Source organism: Caloenas nicobarica, chromosome Z, assembly GCF_036013445.1.
Source record: "Caloenas nicobarica isolate bCalNic1 chromosome Z, bCalNic1.hap1, whole genome shotgun sequence".
In the NCBI taxonomy this organism is placed as follows: Eukaryota; Metazoa; Chordata; class Aves; order Columbiformes; family Columbidae; genus Caloenas; species Caloenas nicobarica.
In genome coordinates, this window is record NC_088284.1 from 9,906,740 (window position 1) to 9,926,730 (window position 19,991).

The window sequence follows — 19,991 nt, forward strand, 5'->3', positions numbered from 1 at the left end:
GCCCTAATTTCTCCAAAAGCTCTTTCTCCTCACCCATACCTCAGCTGTCAGCAAGCACTGAACGGCCAGGACGACTGGCAGACACAATCAACCACATTGTGCCTCAGTTTCCCTTCACTGCAAGGACAAAGCTCATGTTCCTACAGCACTTTAGCCATGTCCCATGCTCCCGTGGGAGCTGAGAGCTGGGGAGCTCCAGCCCAGCAGCTGCACCAGTGAGACAGAAGTGTTTGGGGCTGGATGGTGCAACACCACCATAGGATCATAGAATAGTTTGGGTTGGAAGAAAACTTCAAAGGCCGCCTAGTCCAGCCCCCCTGCAATGAGCAGGGACGTCTTCAACCCAACCAGGTTGCTCAGAGCCCCATCCAGCCTGGCCTTGAATGTCTCCAGAAATGGAGCATCAACAATTTATCTGGGCAACCTGGGCCAGTGTGTCACCACCTTCACTGTAAAAAATTCCTTCCTCATGTCCAGCCTGAATCTCCCCTCCTTTAGTTTAAAACCTTTACCCCTTGTCCTATCAGAACAGGCCTTGCTAAAAAGTCTATCCTCACCTTTCTTATTGGCCCCTTTAAGTACTGGAAAGCCACGATAAGGTCTCCCTGGAGCCTTCTCTTCTCCAGGCTGAACAACCCCAACTCTCTCAGCCTGTCCTCCCAGCAGAGCTGTTCCAGCCCTCGGATCATTTCTGTGGCTCCTCTGTCCCTCTCCAACAGGTCCGTGTCTGTCCTGTGCTGAGGGCTCCAGAGCTGGACGCAGGACTGCAGGTGGGGTCTCACCAGAGCGGAGCAGAGGGGCGGAATCACCTCCCTCGACCTGCAATGCTCCCTCACACCCCATCTCTGCAATACAAGCCCCTGGGGACCAACTCCAGCAGCCTGGCCAAGCCACACAGAGCAGGGCACCTGCCTTACCATGGTGCTGACAGACTCCCAGGAGACACTTGTAGCCCAGTTGCTGTAGAATGCATCCTTCATGCCTATGAAAGCCTCTTTCCCCACCTTGCACCCCAGCACAGCCCCCTTGCCACTGTGGCTGGCTGCACACTCCCTCCTCCCCACTGGCCTTTGGGCTCAAACACGAGGCAGGTCAACCACTCACTGGCTTTTCTTTTTATTCGAAAAAATCACAGCACAATTTAAAAAAGAGAGAAAAGAAGGAACTTACATCCATAACTGTTGCATCAAACAGACCTAGCAGCAAATAATACCTGAGAGCAGCGTGAACACCCTTCATGCATCCCTGCCCAGGTGCAGGGCAGGCTTTGAACATGATGGCAGGCTGGGGACCAAGAAGGAGGGCAATGTCCCTGAGGAACGCGAGGGCCAAGGACAACATTGCTGCCCACTTTGCCACCGTCACATTACTGACTCTGTTTCTACCTGTGCAAGGAAGGGCAGGAGGGGAAACAATGCAGGGAAGTCAGGCCATGAGAGAGGAACCGCATGAGCCATGCTCTCCTTGGGGGCATTGAGGTTGTGCTCAGCGAGGGAGCAGCACAGTGCATGGCTGGTGAGGAACATCTCCATCCACCTCCTCCATCCCCACGCTGTTCCACCCTGGCAGCCCTTCCCAGGGATACAGAAGGACTGCAGGAGGTTTGGGGCTGATGATGGAAACCGAAGGGATCAAACTGGTGCTGAAGGTCACAGCTGCTGCATCGAAGGGAAGGCTGAGAACCCCCAAACTCGTCTCACAGAACAATCCATCAGCCAGCTCCCAGGCTGCAAAGGTGGTGGAGGCTCTGGTCCCTCAGCCCCTGGCTCAGCCTGACACAGGTCCTGGGTCACACCGAAGGCAGAGGGAAGAAGAGAGAGCAGGCAGGGCTCTGCCCAGCCCCGAGCACTGGCACGGGTCCCAAGGAAGGTTGGAGATGGAAACAGATCAGGTCCTTTAGCTTCTGATTCACAGCTGGGAGCCAGCCCCACTCCAGGCAGTGGGGCCAGCCATGAACTGGTTTAGAGCCTATTTGCCCCGGGGTCTGGCCTGGGGAAGTGAAAAAAACAGCTGTGATGAGTGTAATCCCCAGGGCAGGAGCATCCCTGGGGTCCCTAAGCCACATTCAGTGTCGTCACCAAGGGGTGACCTTCCCTGGCCAAGCCATGGTGGTGAAGAGGGGCTGTGGCAGGGCTTGCAAAGCACCCACCAAACCCATCATAAGCCCACTCTGTGTAGATGCGCAAGTTGCAAACTCCAGGCTGGCAGGGCAGAAGTGGTGGGGGTTCACTCCCTGTGCTGTTTGCTGTAGCCCCCGTTGGGCTCAGCCCAGGGTGGCACTGGGTGGGTAACAGCCCCAAGGCTGCATTTATTTGGGTGGAAGAGGGATTGCAAAGGAGCCAGACTGCTTCCAGTTGGAGGGAAGAAGGATAGAGACTGAGACAAACTATCTGCGCCTCAGTAGAGACATCCCAGGTCTTCCCAGCAGCCCTGTCAGACTGGGAAAAGCCAGTTTGGTGGTGGATAAACTCACCATTCCTGGCTGAGCGCATGTCTGGCTCTTACCTTCCTGGCAGACCTGGCATTCAGCTTCTCTTGGAGGCGAACCACCCACGGGGCTTCAAGGGGGGCACAGAGGCGCTTGCCCTTTGTGGTGGTGAACCTGTTGGGCCCATGGGGAAAAAAAAAACCAAGATGAGGCGAGCAGGAGATGCTCACTGAGGATGCTCCAGCACAGCTCAAGCTGTCATCCACTGCCTCCCTCACTGCCCTCCTCCATCTCTACTTTGGAATGAATTTCTTCCCTGACTTTTGTCTCGAGTTTTCCCCTCCCAGCAGGTCTGTCCTGCTCTGATTGAGCCTCTGATCTCCCAGGTCTCTTCTACATCCCTCTACATCCCTCCCTATTCTCTCACCCAGCTCAATGTCCCCTCTCCACTCTGCTCTGTCTCCCTCCTTGCTTCTCAGCAAAGTCCATCCCTTGGCCATCACCAGCCTGGGGCTCTTGCCCCTCAGCCACCGCCACCACCCCGGGACTCTTACACAGCAGCCGGGATGTTGCAGCCATCCTGCACCAGCTGGAGCCGATAATCCTGCACTATCCACCACGGAATGGGTGTCTCTTTTGTCCGCAGGCAGCAGTCGAGGACATTGTTCCCGCCGTGCACTGGAGGAGGAACAGATCATGCAGGCTGAGGTTGCTGTCCCTGGGGCAGCTGCACCTTCACCCAGCCTCTCCAGAGGGTGCAGGGGCTGCAGAACTGCCCCGAGGGGGCGGGCAGGCTGGTGCTCACCAGCGATGCACTCACACACCTCCCCGCCTGCACACATGAGCACAAGATTTACTGCTTCCCTGCCCCGGTGCTGGAAGCCCTTTGCTTCCTTCTGACAGAAAGCAAAGGAGGTGAAAACCAGCAGTTTGGTGAAGGGCAGCCCTTCTGCATGCCTGGGTCCCTCTTGCACCCCCAGGGACAGTGGGGCAGAATGGGGGTCTTCACCCCACTTGAGGATGCTGCAAGGCTGAAGATGCCCTTTCCCAAAGGGCTGGGAAAGGCTTCAGTTGTATTTGCTGAAGCAGTCACAGGTTTTGCAGCTAGCCCATCATCAGCCCCCCACCCAACAATCAGTCCTGTGACACCTGAGGGACACAGCTGTCTTGCACTTCACTGCAGGGTAAGGGAGCTCAATTGTCCTCCAAGCAAGTGCTGTGTTCACTGTTAATCCCCATCAAGACTGGCAGTGCCCAGAAATGCCTGTAACCCCAGGCAGCAAAGTGTGGTGTGACACCACAAGGTGTCTGGATCCCCCAGCAACCCGCCGCAGAGCAGAGGGCCTGGTGTCAGCCACCCAGACAGCTATAACCTGCCCAAACCCCATATTCAACACCAGCAGAGACTCAAACATGGGCTGTGCCCTGACACGTGCCATCTGTCCTGCTCCCAGCCCTGCTGCTTGCCCCCAGGTTTCCAAAGCATGCCAGGGATGCTCCGCTTGTGCTGTGAAGAAGGGGACCAAGCCTATCCCAGCCCATTGTGCACCAGCTGGGCTAGGGCACTGGGAGGCAGGATTGCTCCACAGCCTTTCCCAAGCACAGCTTTGCAACCCCAGTGCTCCTGCCTGGACTTTGGGCAGGACAGAGTCCCTACGGGACAGGTCACAAGCAGAGGACACAGGAGGGCTGTGACACAGCCCCAGGGATGCATCCCACTAAAAGTCTGCTGGAAAAAGAAGGGCAAGAAACCGGGTCCTCTCCCTTCCCCAAGAAAAGCAGCCTGACAGTTTCCCTCTTACCATCCAGGATACGTCCGATCACCAGGAGACTGAAGCAGAGAAGATGCAGCTGCTGCATTTTAATGCTGAGTCTGGCAGGAGTTGGGCTGGAGACAGTGGTGCTCCGGGCAGAAGAGGTGAGCTCTGCACAGCTTCCTTGTGCTCTGCTGCTGGTGCTCACCGCTGCCTATTTATCCTTCCAGCCCGTGGCTTTCACTTTCTTTTGGAGAAGAGGGGTGGGAAGTTGCAACAAGTCTTGCCACAAGCTAGTTTTTAATCTTTGGGCAGTTCCCAAATATCCAGGCTCCTTTCCCTGCAGCCAGCTGCTCCGCGACCCCAGAGCCAAACACCCTTCTTCCCTCTGTGCTGCCGGCAGCCGGACCACAGGGGCTGCTGATCAGGGCCAGTGCAGCTTCAAAATCCCTGCAAAAGCACCCTGGGACCCTGGACAAGCACATGGGGGGTCTCACCCCATACATTTCCCTGTCTGTCCTCTGAGACATGTCTGGGACATTCCCATCACATATTGCATAGGTTCAACCCACGGGTGCTGGGGGGATAACTTGCCTCAGCCCCATTTTTTGGGTATATATGGGTACTGGGGTGACGCCTGAGCTCCCCCCATCTGGTTGCAGGAGCCTGGCTGTCTCCCCCTACCCTCTCCATAGCCACTGTGGGGGCACATCAGAAGCTGGTGGATGGAGAGGAGCCCAGCCAGCACGCTCCACTCCACAGCTGTGATCTCACATGCCGGAAGACAACCTGGTTTCCAGGTGTCCCAGCAAATGGGATCATGGCCAAAGGCAGCGACAAAGCTTCCTGGAAGCAGGTTTTCTCAGCACAAGAGCAGAGATCCCCCGCGGAGGCTGTGTGCACAGTATGGGGTGCCAGCAGCTCACTGGCTGCGTGGGCACTGCGGGGAGCAAAGACGAGTGCTCCCACTGCAAACCTTCACAGGAGCGCAGGGACGGGGGCTGTTTCTCCTTGGGACAGTGACTCACCACCATGCCAGTGCCACCTGCAATGATGTCCCTTAACCAGCCCGCTTCAGCCCCGGTATGTGGGATGCTGAGAGCAGGGGGTTGTGCAGCCCTTCGGGAGGGACAGTGAAGGGGGTCTCACTACCGCCAGCAGCTGTCTCATAGGGGTTTGGAGAGATGCCAGAGCCAGGCTGTTCTTGGAGTGGCCCAGGGGCAGGATGAGACCCAACAGCACCAGTTGCACTCAGGGAAATTCCCATTGACAGTAGGAAAAATATTTCCCCATAAGAGTGAACAAATCCTGAAGCAGCATCTCCATCCCTCTACCCTCTCCCTTACTCCAACTTCAGCCCGTCCTGGTATCTCAGCAGAGAGCTCTCGACAGCCCTTCCCCAGGGAAAAATATTTACCAGGGGACAAGACATGGGGTTGGGACCAGGGAACATCAGGGTTCTCTGGGACCAGGGACCTCTGCTCCTCTCAGCAGAAGGAGACAGCAAGCTCTGTGCCTTCCCTGCTCCGCGGTAAGAACCCAGAGGAGACTCCAGCCATGCCACCAGCCAAAGTGCTCCATCCCTGCACTGGCACTGGCACCAGCCTCATGCATGGGGTGGTCTCCTGTACCAGGGCACCATCTCCTCCATCACGAGAGCATCTCCTCCAGCCATGCCTGTGCCGTGGCAAGCCAGCGCTGTGCCAAAGGTCTTAGGCAGGAGCAGGTATGCAGGATGAGCAGCATAAACAGGATGTGCCAGCTTAACTTCAGTCAGCACCCGCCTTCTTCTAACACTCACAAGCTATTGAGGAGAAACCTTAGCTGGCAGAAGGGGAATTTAGATGGCAGAGGATTAGTGTCAGTCATCAGCCACAGCCTCTCTGCAGGTTTGGGGGATGCAAGGCTGGTTCTGGGACCTGGTCTCCACTTGATCTCTCCCGGGGCACTGGCAAAGACATACCACAGCAGGGAGAAAAATGTCTCCTCGATGCTGATGCTGGTGAACAGAACTCCAGGCACAAATGTTCCTAACCCAGAGCTGGCTCCTCCCTGGTGCCTGGACAGACAACCCAAAGCCCCCCGTGAAGAAAAGACCCCAAAAGCAGAGCCCTGACATACTGGTGAGGGATGCTGGGGGTACTGCCCGACAGCAAACCCTCACCTCCTTGTACGTTCAGTGACACCTACCAAAGCATACCTGAGGACCGGTGAAGGGTGCTGAGGGGTGTTGGGGGTGCTGTCCTGTGGGACACCGCTCCATGCACAGCTGGGGTTCTGGTCACCATGGCAAGCCGGGGGGACCCCAGCCACTTTCCTGGCACAAGGGGCTCCCACCCACTGCTGGCTCCTGGCTGAAAGCAGCATGTCCAGTGTTGAACACATCCTTCTGGGGGTAAACTCCTTATCCACCCCTGGTTGCAGGGCACCCCCTTCCCTCGCACTGCCCATAGTCCCTGCTGACATATGGGCAGGAAAAAGAGGCTCAGCCTCCTCCCGGCAGCTGTCCAGGTGCCAAGTGGGTGAAAGCATGGCTGCTCCAGCCGCCTCTGCTCCCCAAGAGCAGCACCAGAGGGTGAGGAAAGGGGCTTTCCGACTGTGTTGTGAAAGGGGAATGTGACGGGTTTCCTCCCGCTCCACTGGGGTCAGTGGGATTTCTAAGAAGAGAGTGGTCATCTCTGAAGTGCATCCCTGTGGCATGCAGGGAGGTCACCCCATCCCCCGCACAGGGCTGAGCCTCAGGGACCAGGAGGGATGAGCAGATGAGGAAGAGGGAATGTTTTGGGGTCCAGTAATCCACTGTGATTTGGGAAGAGGGGAAAGCATCATGTGCGCTGACCCATTTAAGCCTCATCCGGAGCGATTTGGAAGTGGTTGAGCTCCAGCCCTGAGGACACCACAGGCACTGCAAAGCATCCTTGAGCGCTCGCTGCTGCAGAAGCGTTGATAATGCAGTTAATTAAAGTGGAAACCATGCATGGGGGAGGGGGGATCCCCGTGGGAAATCCAACCTATCAAAATGTAAATGTGTGAGCATCACATTGTGTGTGTGAGCATCACCTCCATCCCTGGGCTCTTCTCGAGGAGCACCAGACACGCTGTCACCCTCATGGAGACCTGCCGGCCATCGGAGCCCCTGGGACAGCTGCTCCCCGTCTGTTCGTGGGCTCTGCTTTCCACCTCCAAGCTACAGACCTGGAAAGGGCAAGGGGGGAATTTCAGCAAATTCCAGGCACAGACAGTCCCTGGGGCAGGATCTGGCCTGGCTGCTTTTACCTCATTGGGAAATACTGGGCAGACATTGCAGCTGTTTCAATTTCCCTCATATCTACCAGCACAAGGAAGCCTCCCGCATGGCTCCCATTGCGGTCCCAGTCCTGGCATGAGCATGGGGACTGGGGCCACTGCTAGCCCACAGGGCTTGGGGTCCCACTGGATCTCTTCTAGCGAGGGAACACAGTCAATCTGATTTAAATGGAATTAAGGGGGAAAAAAAAGAGCAAGTCATGCCTTTGCCCAGAGGAAGCAAAGCTGATCTTGAGCGTCTGACTAAGAGGGATGCAGAAGGTGCCGATTTCTCCTCTGTTAGAGCCCATCTGTCCCTCAGTGGCTTTGGTGTCACTGATGATGAGGTCACTGTAGGCAATGGGCAGCAGAGCCAAGACCCTTCAGCTGGGTCCCACTCGACTACCACAGGTGAGCACCCATCTCCTGAGGTCCCTGGAACACAAGTGTCCCTCAGAATCACCTTTGGGCTGTGCAGTTTCCCAGCCAGGTGGTTCCTGCAAATGTCCTCGGACATGCTGTAGTGGCACCGAGATGTCAGTGGCCAGGTGGGATGCCGTCAGCCCTGGATCCCTGCTGTCACACCACCTGTCCTCCTTCCTGTAACCTCTCAAGGTCTTTCAGGAGGGGATGGCTGGGGAACAGCTTGGACACCTATAGAAAAAGCAGCCCATTGACAATTTCCTTGCCATCTCACATGTGGCTTGGCAGGAAAGGGTGCCCAGTGAGGCTGCACCCCAAATTAACCTGCAGACAGATCTAAAAGCACATGAGATGGACCAAAACTCTTGGAAGCTGCTCTCTTGACTGCTCTGTTGACTCTGAGACTGACACGGAGCAGAGGAAGCTGTGGGGTTCTTGGTCTGGTTCAGCTCTGGGACATGGCTCATGTTGGCCCTGCTACAGGACCCCCTCATAGGAGAGCAAATGCTCTTCCATCATGCCTTGGAGACCTGCAGCCCAGGAGCAGGTCTTCAATCCCCAGCAGGATGGGAGGGAAGTGGAGGGACCTGAAGGTCTGGGGAAGTGGAAGAAGGACTGGTGCCATGAGGACACCCCAAAGCCAAGTGTCTCCGGCCAGCAAAACGAAGGGCAGCGGAAGGAGAGCACTTGGGAACTACATGTAGGCGAAGAAAGGGCAGAGAAGTGGCTCTGGGCTGGAGACCTCTAGGACAGGATGGTTGCTAAGGGAATGGCCAGGACTGGGGAATACCTTGGGGAAGGAAGGGAACAGTGGGTCTCCCTATAGCCCACCAGCCTCTTCTCCACCTCGCCTCTGCTCTCAAGACCACAGCAGACCCCAGAAGGACAGTGTTGGTGGAGAGAACACCAAAAACCACTTTGAAGCTTCAGCTGGAAACCACAGCCCCTCTAGCACCCACACAGCCCCAGAAGCAGCCCTTGGCTCCCGTGGGGCTGCTGCAGCATAGCTGGATCCTGCTTCTTAGGAATGACATGGGACAGAGGGACGGAACCAGCACATGTGTCTCCAGGTGAGCCTCACTGGAGCTCAGCCTGGCATTGCAGCCCAGCACGTTCAGCCACCAGCACAAGCCTGGAGCACCGTCTGCGCTGGCAAATGACTTGAGCTAATCATTTGGCCTGGGTTCAAGACTCCTCTTTTCTTGGCTGCACCCTGTGGTTTCTGTCATGCCTGCTTACTTCCTACTGTCACTGAAGCCTTTCTGCTCCAGGGTGGCCGAGCTCTCCTAACTTTTTGCTCTGCTTGACATGGTTGCAACTTTCTTGCCTTCCCTGCAGGAAGTCTAGGGGGGCATTTATCTCTCTTGAACATCCACCGCTCCAGCACACGCTGCATCGATGGCGCTTTGTATTTGCATATGGAGCAAAACGCCAGGCTTGCTCTCCTATGGGCACAACTGTGTTTATCCTCCTTTGCTGCTTCTCTGCGGCATCGTCTTAGAGAATCATTCTTCTCTCACCTGGGGTCCATGGATTCAACTCCTCCACTGGAAAGGGGTTTCATCCCTTGCTGCGTGCTGCAGATCTCAGTCCATTGCCTCTTCCTTCAGCATCCCGTGGTTAATCTCCTCGGAGGTGTTTCCCTGCTGCCATCTCACCGTGGCAGCACTGTGGCCACCTGCATCTCCAGCAAGAGGCTCCCACTAACCCCAACCCCTTACTTTTCTTAAAAGCAGCATTCTGCAGTAAAACTGGAAGTGGTGTGCAAATACAGGTTCTGTTTGTGCATCACTGTCTGTCCCCACATGTGCATTCCTGTGCAGGTATCAGTGCCCAAACATGGGGAAAATTCTGGCAAGATTCCACAAACCTTGCTTTGAGGACAAATTTTAGGGTAAATTAGAGACCCCCCATGGGCACATTTTCTAACCTACCTTAGCCTAAGGCTCACCTAGCATTTGAAAGAAAAAAACACCCATGCAGTGTTTACATCTGCAGACAGATACACACCACAATACATTTCACATGCCAGCTCGTTCCTGCCATCTGCTCGTGTTTTGCTGTTTGTGGCTGCATACGTGTTTGGCTGGACCTCATTTCCAGGGGCTTTTTGCAATCATTTCACAATACCCTGACACCATGACCAGCACAACAAGGAGTCCCACAGAAGGGCTGGATGCAGCGCAACCCCAGCAAATGCAGGGCTCCAGCCCTCCCACGTCCCTCCCAGCACGCGGGTGTCAGTTCCCAGGCTTCCTGCAAAGCCCAGGCCAGAGCACAGCCTCATTAATAGCTTGGTTTAACGCTATTTTCCCAAAGCAGCCAGGAACACAGAGCCCCTGCTTTGAGCAGGCACTGCTTGTCTGGGAAGGGTCAGAGTGGGAGGGACAGGCTCAGCCGTGAGCAAAAGACTCCGCATGCAAAACCGTTTTGTGCCATCGTGTTTGCAGGCATCTCAGGACCTCTCAGTGGGTTTGGATGAGCAAACAGGATGATTTCACCTTGCTGGGCAACACAGCAGCAGGTGAAGGGACTTGCACTGTCCCTTGTGCCAGCAACCCCCAGCCCTTGCACCCCCAGGATGCAGCACCCAGGAGGGGAGCTGTAAAACCCAGGACTTGGGGGATAATGGTGTGTGGAGCAGGAGAGCGGCCCCCCATGCAGCCCCTCCCAGCCCGCCAAAGCCCATCACAACAGCCAGGAGAAGTGAGTTTGGTTTGTAAAGGATATATTTTAATTGCCTCGCATCCTGTCCAAAAGCCGGTCTGGCAGACAGTGGCGTCCTCCCACATGGAGGAGAGGGCAGCACAGAGCCAGCTCAGCGCCCAGCCCCTGCTTGGGGCCAGTATCTTGGACTTCACAGTTTCTTTACACGGCCTTAAAATAATAGACCTAAACGCCCGCCTAATAAAGCAATCGAGCCAGATAAACGTGCTTGATAGACACACTTAGCTACAAGCTTTACTCCAGCCAACACGCAGCCTTTGCTGATACTGTTAAGCCCTGTAAATCCTATTATTGCAATTATATGATTTAATAGACCTTTACTGACCAAAGTCCACGTCTGAAGTCTCTGCAAGCAGATAGCACTGCGGCTGCCATACAGCCCTTCAACTTTCTCCTTCTCAGCAGGCTGGAGGGGGTTTGCAAGGACAGGGAGATGGCATTTCCCTGCCAGCCCTGTCCCATAGGTCTGTCCCCCCTCTATTCACAGTCTTACCTATTCTGTCCTCGGGCTAGTGACTTCTCATTTTGCTAAAGGTTTGAGATGGAGCTGCTCTCAAATGGCAGCAGTGTGTCTGCAATGGATTTTTTAAAGTCTTCCATTCCCCATCTGCACAGCCTCACTTGCACAGTTTTCAGCACGTGGGCTTTTCAGACTTGGGAAGAAAGTATATAAATTTCCTTTTGTTGCTTTTCCAGAAGACTAAGCATTTGGCTTAATAACGTTTGAATCTCTGCAGCAAAACCAAGAGGGATAAAGGGGTAAAATGCCAGTAAAATTAATTATTTGTTTTGATTTCGTTGCCATTTTTTACCTAAAAAAAAATTTTAAAAATGAAAAGGACAAATCCTGACTATCTTCCTCCAAATTGCAACTGTGTGTTTTAAAAGCCAAAGAGAAAGCCCAGAACCACCTGGAAGTGCAGCCACACTGTCACCCCAGCTGTCCCCAAACTCTCTGTCTCAGCCACTACTAATTGCCCTGAGAGGAAGCAGCCAGCAAGCAGCCTGGGCAGGACCATGGGGACATGAGACCTGCCTGGCACTCCACAGCCCTAAAAGCTGAAAAGGAGCAAACAAGTGGGAGGAAAATGAAAAGCAGCCATCGTTTATTTGGTAGAAAAATAAGAGCAATCTTCCAGAAAAGCCAGCCTGCAGCATAAAGGGTACTCTGTGAAGCACAAGAAGCCAGAAGTAGAGCCTTCCAGGAAGACTGAATGAAAGCACAGTCTTTACATATAAATACAAATGTATAAAATCCCCCTAAAAAAAAAGTCATAGGAAAAGCTGCCACCCTGCCAGGCTACAGAAAATCCCCTCTGGTGGGAAGGCGGCCCACCTCCCCCCAGGGGGGTGATGCGGCTCAGCTCCCATATGGCTCCATGTCCCCTCTGGCGTGGTCATGGGGCGAGTGAGGACCTGGGTGTCCCCACCACCAAGAGCACTCAGCCGGTGCAGGGGGTCCCGGCTGGGGGATCTCTGTGGCAGACACAGCAGTGCCGAGGGGGCTGCGGAGCAGTGGGCAGCCCCGTCAGTCAGCCCCATCCTCGCCCCGGGGCTGGCGGGCGGGTGGGTGGTCTGTGGATGTCCATTGCCGGGCGATGGGTCGGTCATCAGTGTGGAAGGCATCTGTCCTAAGGAAGGCAAGGAGGGGGCAGTGAGGTGGAGAGGGTCTCAGCAAGAACACCCACCCCAGCCGGGGGGCCCTTGCTTTGCATGATGTGCCTTGCCCATCCCCAAGCATTGCCTTGTCCCAGCAGCTCCAGAAAGAAATCTGATTTTAAGGTAAGCACAGACCAGGAGGGAGCCATGCCCTAAGCGCCTCCATGCTCCAACTACAGTGCTGGCAGCCCTCCCAGGAGCCCGATGCCCACTCTTCTTTGGGGAAGGATCTGGGATGGGGTGCAGCACCCTCACCCCGTCATCCTGCTGCCCCCTGCTCCCCCTCGCCTACCTCTTCAGGCCTGACTTAGACCTGCTGCCGCTTCTGCCGCTTGGGTCTGCCTCTGGGACGTGGGGGCTGTCCCTTCTTCTTGTCCTGCTTGTTGTTCTGGACCTTCTTGTCCAGGTTCTGCATCACCTTCTTGTTGTTAGGGTCAGTGGGAGAGGCACAGATTTTCTTGTTCCCCTTGGTGGTAAACCTGGGGGTTCAGGCAAAAATGTTTACTGGAAGGTGGGCAGGGGGAGGACAGGGAGAGAGAGAGCTTGGCTGGAGCCAAACCACTCTGGATGGTTTACTTACACCACAGCAGGCAGCATACATCCCAACTCCGGTCCCTGGAGGCGGTAGGACGTCACGAATTTTCCGGGGATGGCTTTCTTGCTGTACTTCAGGCAGCAGTCCAAGGCTGAGCTGCCAGTGCCTGGGACCAAGGAGAGGGATGTGGGATTTTGGGCCCAGGGCACCTTCCCAGTCCCAGGGGGTCACAGCAGGGCCAGCTGACAGCACAGGGCTTGTTTGGTGACATTTGCGGGAGACATGCTGGGGCAGCACGTGGGAGTGGGAGCTCTCAACCCTAGCGCCCAGTTGCAGGTCAGAGCCTGCCCCGGGGCTGAGACCAATTTCACTGCTGGCAGAGAGGAAACTGAGGCAGACACAAGCTCCTTCCAAAGGGACTGAACCTCATTCACCTGCCTGCACTTTTCAGCTTGGGGTGCTGCTGCCCCACCAGCCACGTGCACACACACACACGCTCCCAAGCCAAGCGAGCACCGCAAGCCAATGCCAGGCGTGCACATGCACATGCGTGTGCGCACACACACACACCCCAACACACAACCGCCGTGCAAACCCCCCACCTGCAGCATTGCACGGACACAAATGCACCACAGCCCGCCCCGTGCACTGCCATTGTATCACCCAACACCCTGCGCAGACCCTGCCGAGCACCCGAGTCCCCTGCACCATCCCACCCACAGGCAGGCAGGAAGGTTTTGTGCCCCTTACCTTGCGCCTGGGCAGTGAGGAGGGTGGCAGCCAGCAGCAGCAGCAGCGGCAGGAGAAGACGCAGAGCCATGGTGGGTGCTGCGGGCGCTGAGCTGGGCACGGCAGGGGAGGAGGACACACTCTGCTGCCCTTGTGCCGAGGCTGCTCCTATTTATCTCCGGACGCTTTGCTTTCATTTTCGGCCAGTCTTGGCAGGCAGCCGAGGGCTGGGTGATGGAGAAGTGGGAGGGTGGGGGATTCCTGTAAGCCATGAGCCCCCCTTTACGGACACGTCCTGTCGTGTTCACAGCTGCCCATCACGGCACTGGGTGCCAGGTAGGGGGCACGCCGGAGACACGGCCCCCATCACAGCACAATATGTTTGTGGGCTCCTACTTCCTACCCATCTCACAACCTGCCACTACCTGCTCACAGTGGGTCAGGTGTTGCTGCTTGCCTGTTTGTTCCGCAGGCGGGGAGCCTGGCAGGTGTCCAAGCCATTAGGGAAACCAAGGAGTCAATCTGCTTTGCTCCCCCACCTCATGCTTTGCCCCTAAGCCAAGCCACCCACCCCACACAGGTAAGAAGGGGCTCAGGGTGACCCCACATCCCAGCTCCCTGAGCCCACATTCCTGTCTGGCTGCCTTGGGGACCACCCCAAACAGCTGAACACATCTGTGGGGCTGGGATGTACAAGGACCGGAATGAAAATGGGACTGGGGGAGATCACACAGCCCACAATACATTGGTGCTGATACCAAATTGTGGGAAGCTGAGGATGAGAGAGAACCGCGACCAGCTGGAGAAATGGGCTGACAGGAACCTCCTGAGGTTTAACACAGACATGATGTGAAGTCCCATGGGCAGGATGGTGTGACCCTGTGCAGCTGGACAGTTGGACATGGCTGGCGAGATGGGGACTATGCAGAAGCACCCAGGGGAGCTGAACAGGACCCCACAGGGCACTGCTGTGGTGGCAAAGACCACCCAAAGTGTTGGCAATGTGGCTGGACCAAGTCCCGAGCAACCCAGAGTAACAGAGGTCCTGCTCTGAGGAGGCATTGGCCAGACACCTCCACATTTTCATGCGATCAACAGGGCATGGTCTGGAAGAGACCAAGGATGGAGATTTCACAACTGCTTTGGGCAACCTGTTCTAGTGCTTGCAATGTTCTCATATTGAAAACATTTTCCCCATTATTCCATTATTTAATTGGAATTTCCCTTGATGCGTCTGGTGCCATTGCCTCTTCCCCTGCCCCAGGGCCCCTCTGTGAAGAGCCAAGCCACAACATCTCTCCAGCGCCCCTGGGCAGGCCCCACCATCAAGGACCCACCTTTGTCATCAGCGACCACAGCTCACAGCCCATCTTTGCTCGCCCCGGTCTCCAGCTCCTTGTCCACCCCTCGTCCCACGGCCGTGTCAGCTGTCTCCTGGGATGCCCAATGGGTTGCAGAGTCCCGATGGGGTCTACCCAATGCTGGTGTGGCCAAGCCCTTTCCCAGGCCCCACTGTTTGCGACCTGGGATGCAGCCCCAGGACTTTTCACTAGTTCCTGATAAGGACCCTCATAAACAGTTATCAAGGGCAATGAGTAACCCAGGGGGAGACCAAAGTCCTGGCTGCTGTAGAAAGCAAAGCTGTGATAAGATGCCTACACTCTTGCCCCCCTCAGCAGTGAGGGGGCAATGCTGGAGTCACTGGGGCGGGTCACAACAACTGCCTTGCAGCGCACACTTGGGCAAGGAGATGAGGAAGCTGCAGCAGCTTGCTGCCTTCTTCGGAGGCAAGTTGGGTGTGTGGGGCAGCCTGGGATCCAGGGCTGAATTCCTGGGGCTTCCTCCATCACGCCTGCAGAAGAGTAAGGCATCTCCCATAGACTCACGAATCATAGGATAGTTTGGGTTGGAAGGGACCTTCAAAGCTCATCTAGTCCAACCCCCCTGAAATGAGCAGGGACATCTTCAACCAGATCAGGTTGCTCAGGGCCCCATCCAGCCTGGTCTGGAATGTTTCCAGGGATGGGGCATCGACCACCTCTCTGGGCAACCCATGCTGGGAGTACCCTTGTGCCCAGTGCCCAGATGAGGAGAGCAGCTCCCTGCACACTTGTGCAGCACCGAGGTTGGTGTGGCCACAGGCAGCAGCTCCTGGGGCATGTGGCAGGCATGGGACATGGGCAGCAAGCGATCACCTGCAGGTTCATCTCCCCAGTGTGCCTGGCAGCACAGAGAACTGGTCCCTGGAGGCATCCTATGTGCTGACACCCACCCCTCCAACCCCAAAGCACCTGTGGCATCAGGACAGGGCAGGAAAAGGAGAGCCATGCTGGCACTTATCTCCTTTCCAGCCCTTACCTCTGCAACCTTTCCTGGCAGCAGTGCCCAGCACATGGATGAACCCCCTCCTTGGCACAGCTGGAACACTGCCCTGTTGCTGAAGAAGCTGGGGGAGCAGTGATCCCACAGCCATCCACCCTGGTCAAACCTCTCCCAGACCCTATGTGGTATCAGGACAAGTGATGTTCAGGAAGGGGACACATGTCACAAGTTGCCTCCAGAATAGATCAGTCCATCCCAGGACTCCTTCTTCTCCCAGAGGAGCCCAGGAGTGCTCTGCAGTCCCAGTGTGCAGCATAGATCTTCTCCTTGCCCAGTCCCAGACCCAGCCGTGGCTGCAGGCGCCTGGAAAGTCCCTGGCTCTCTGTGTGTTTTCAAGACACCGCAGCAGCATCCTCTGGACAGACGCCAGCCCCAAACACAGTCCGAGCTGCTAAGTAGGGTCAGGGCACGTGTTCCCTTCACAGGCGTCAGTCTTTGGCAGCTCTCTGGTTGTTGTGATTTGCACCCTGAATAAAGCAGTGGCTTGAGCAGAGCCTCACTACAGTCCTTCCAGGGAAGGCGGATAGGAGCGGACGCAGGAGGGAGCAAAATAAGGGCAGGGGTACTTGGCCATTGCTCTGAGTGATGCAGATGCACCTGCATGCCTGAGCAGCAGGATCCCATGGAAACCAGCCTGGGGGTCCGTGCCCCATCTTCGCTCCTGCCTCGCTTCCCTCAGAGCCCCCTGTTCACTCTATCCCCTCCAAGTGCCTGGCTCTGTCATCTGTCCCCCGAGCTCAGAGAGAAAGCAGGGAGTTTCTGGCAATGAGAGAGGGCTGAAGATCCCTCTTTACAGGGGGGTCACAAGGCAGACTGAACTTTTGGAGTACAGAGGAGCTACCAGGGGTACGGGATAGAGGGAAGGCTTTTTGGGGTTCTCCAACACCAGCAGCATCCAGCAACCACTCTGGCCAGGCACAATTTCTTGCACACACCCACATAAACCCGTTTCTCATCAGCTCGGGCTCCTGCAGCCACCAGCCTTTCCTCAGAGCCCAGAGTTGCAGGATGGAGGCAGACACAGGGCAGGGGACATAACCAGGCAGGGTGCCCCTCTGCGGTGTCTCAGCTACAGGGAATCCCCTTCTGGCCCCAGGGTCTGTGTCACTTTGCCCTTTGCAACAGGGCTTCATGCTGTGGTGCTTCCAGCTACCCCCGTGCTTGGGCAGCCCAGTTCCAGCCCCTTCTGCACCCCTGTGGTGCAGGGACCTCCAGGCTGTGGGAAGAGGAGACAATGTCCTGGGCAGAGACTGTGGCGTCCCCGCACACCAAGTGTGCAGAAACAGTGGGACCACGGCAAAGGTCACCAAACCACCTTTCTTATGAGCCTTTCTCAGGCAGCTTTGCAGGGCTCACTCAAACCTCCAACCCAAATGTTTCCCATGTTTGCACCCTGCATCCCAGCACCAGAGCCTGGAGCTCGCCAATTACTTCCCTGGCTTCCAGCATCGCAGTTGCCTGGCATCTCATCCCATAATGCCAGGAGATCCTCTCTCCTGACCCCTCAGCCCTCTGCTGACCCAGCCCTGGGCTGCCCTTCAGCCCTGCAAAAGCCCCCAGCTCTGTCCTGCTTAACCAGACAGCAGGGTCTGCTCCTCGGGTGGCTCATGGCTGGGAGCTGAGGCTCCTCAGGTACACACACAGACCAAAGGCATCGAGGGGAGCCATCCAGGGGGACTGGGAATTTCCAAATCCTTCCGGATGCTGCCTCCAAGTTAAAGTCACTACTAACAGGAACAGGGTCGCAGAGCTCAGCTCAACCCGCTGACCAGCAAATTCCTTCCTGCAGAAGCCCCGATTCCCAGGACCCAGCACAGAGGTACTTTGCAAAGCCCAGTGTGGAAAACCCCCATAGCTGGGAAGGGGAGCAGGCTGCCTGCCAGGCACACCATATAGAAACGCTGTATAGCTAAGTGGTCCTCGGGAAGAGGGAAAGAATTGCTGGAAGCCAGCAGCACATGAGCTGGGCAGCCTCCCCACGGCTGCCGCGCCACCCCCCGGCGTTCGGCAAGGCTGATGGGAAGAGCAAGACGAGCACAACGTGCTGGGAAGGGCAGGGAAGCTGCACCACGGGACTCTCCTCCCTGTGCACGGGTGATGGAGACGCCTGGGCTTGCAGAGGGTCTTCAGCCAGGAGTTTGTTGCCCTCCCCGCACACCCCAGGTGGAAATCTGGTTTCTCCGCTGGCTATGGGTGCAAGGAGTTAACCCTTTGGTGGCTAGCACACCTGCAGAGCGGCTCAGATGCTTTGGGGCAGGACAGACTTGCTGTTGCAAAATGTGCAGGGGTGTTGTGAGCAGGCTGAGAGGGACTCAAGTGGGTCCTGTGCCATGGAAACATGCTCTCTTCCTGCAGCACGCCCCGCGTGGCATGCTGCACATCCCGTTGTGCTCCCTGTCCCGCTTTTGTTAAAAACAAGTTTCTCTTTTAGTGAATTTCCCTGTCAGCTAAAGTCTTCTTACTAACTGCAGTTTTCCTGAAAGTTAGGTACGTGTTTTGGTAGACATAGCAATGGAATGCAAGGTCATTGATAATGATGCATCCCGCGAGACGTGCAAGCAGGAGGTGAACTGAAAAACTGACCAACTAAAGTATTCCATCCCATTCACGTCATACTTCATATAAAAGTGGGAGATCATGAGGATCTCGTCCCTTTTCCTTATGGCTGACATTGGGAGAGGACCTTGCGAGTTGTCCCTGTGAACTGAGGCCCAGTGACAGACTGAATCCAGCTCCAGTTGGCTGCAGAGTCCAGTCCAGGACTTCGGGTGCCGGCCCACATCTGCCGGAGCAGCTGCCGGGACTTTCAAGATTGGTTTTGTATATTTTGTATTATTTTCTCTATTTCTACTAGTAGCATTAGTAAAACATTTTTAATTTTTTCCAACTCTTTTCTCTCTGTCCTTCTTTTCCTCCCAATCGCCCGTCCTTAGTGGGAAGGGGGGAGAGGGAGGAGCTGAAGGGGAAAAGTAGGGGAGAGGAGGTTAACAATACATCTGCCACGGTTTTATTGTCACCCTGCAATCAAACCACGACACTCCCTCAGACCTAAATGCAAGCAGCCAGGCAGGATCTGTGTTTTGTCTCCCTGTGGAAAGCACATGGTCAGGGCTGCTCAGCACTCACCTCTCCTGATCCAGGCACTACCCAACACATGGGATCCTTTGGGCTGTTGTGAGTGTGTGCGTGTGTCATTACATCACCAGGAAATATATTCGGTGCTGAAAGAGGTGATGGCTCAGAGCCTGTGCCTCCATGGCATGGCAGACACCTCCATGGGGTGGCTGAGGTTCATGGTGGAAAGGGAAGAGGGCAAGAGGCTCCTGCTCTTGGCGGAGATGCTAGGCCAGAGAGCGGGAGATACTGCAGGGAAGGTGGGGTCCACAGGTGTTTGCGTAACCCACTGAAAACCATGCTCCTCTCAGCCAGTCCTCAGCCTTTCTGCCAACCCCAAGCCCAGCCCTCCATCTTCCACTGAGAAGCACATCAATCCTTCATCCAGAAATCCCGCAGTTCCTTGTACTGCAGCGCAGAACTCTGTGGAAACTGCTGGCACCAACCCAACCTTCCTTGAAAGTGGAGACATAACAAGCCATAAATCCTCTCAGGGCAAAGCAAGCAGCAGGCCCCAAAGCAAGGCATGATGTGTGCCAGCCGAGCCATGAGCTCTGCAGATTTTGCAATGGGCGGGTTGGCTGGGCTCTGTCCTGGCTGTGATGTGCACACACCTACGCTTCAAGCAAAGACATCGCCCTAGTGCGTGAATTCAGAGAGATTCGAGAAGCTGCTGGGAAAAAAAAAAAAGTCAGCTGAGTGTTGTCAGAAAGGAAACTGCTCCTTCTGCATCTTGGGATGCTGGACTTCGTACCTGACGTCCTCCCAGCAGCATGCTCTGCCCTGCACTTCTGGCAGGAGCTCAGCTCCACAGGATGGAGAGCCCAGACCCAGCCTCCAGAGCAACCAGCAGCTGACACACACGGCAAGTTCATCAGGAGAGGGGAAATGGAGACAGAGAAATTAAAGACAACTGAAGGGAAATGAAGCAAAACATCGAGAAGGCTCTGGAGAG

General features: G+C 55.8%; 1 protein-coding gene across 1 annotated transcript; it reads right to left on the minus strand.

Moving 5' to 3' along the window:
* Positions 1-12,583: 12,583 nt before the first annotated feature.
* LOC136002526 (C-C motif chemokine 21-like) lies at positions 12,584-13,634 on the minus strand. The gene is made up of 3 exons (XM_065657644.1): positions 13,562-13,634; positions 12,857-12,977; positions 12,584-12,755 (listed from the first exon to the last, which is right to left on the minus strand). The coding sequence occupies exons 1-3, from the start codon at positions 13,629-13,631 to the stop codon at positions 12,584-12,586; spliced, it is 363 nt and encodes a 120-aa protein (XP_065513716.1). The 5' UTR covers positions 13,632-13,634.
* Positions 13,635-19,991: the final 6,357 nt, after the last annotated feature.

Bases quoted from the DNA above. Each gene is read 5' to 3' on its own strand.
- LOC136002526 (XM_065657644.1), bottom strand. From the start codon at position 13,631: ATGGCTCTGCGTCTTCTCCTGCCGCTGCTGCTGCTGCTGGCTGCCACC. The intron at 12,978-13,561 runs GTAAGGGGCACA...CCTTGGTCCCAG, and splicing joins CCTCACTGCCCAGGCGCAAG to GCACTGGCAGCTCAGCCTTG. The intron at 12,756-12,856 runs GTAAGTAAACCA...CTGAACCCCCAG, and splicing joins TGTATGCTGCCTGCTGTGGT to GTTTACCACCAAGGGGAACA.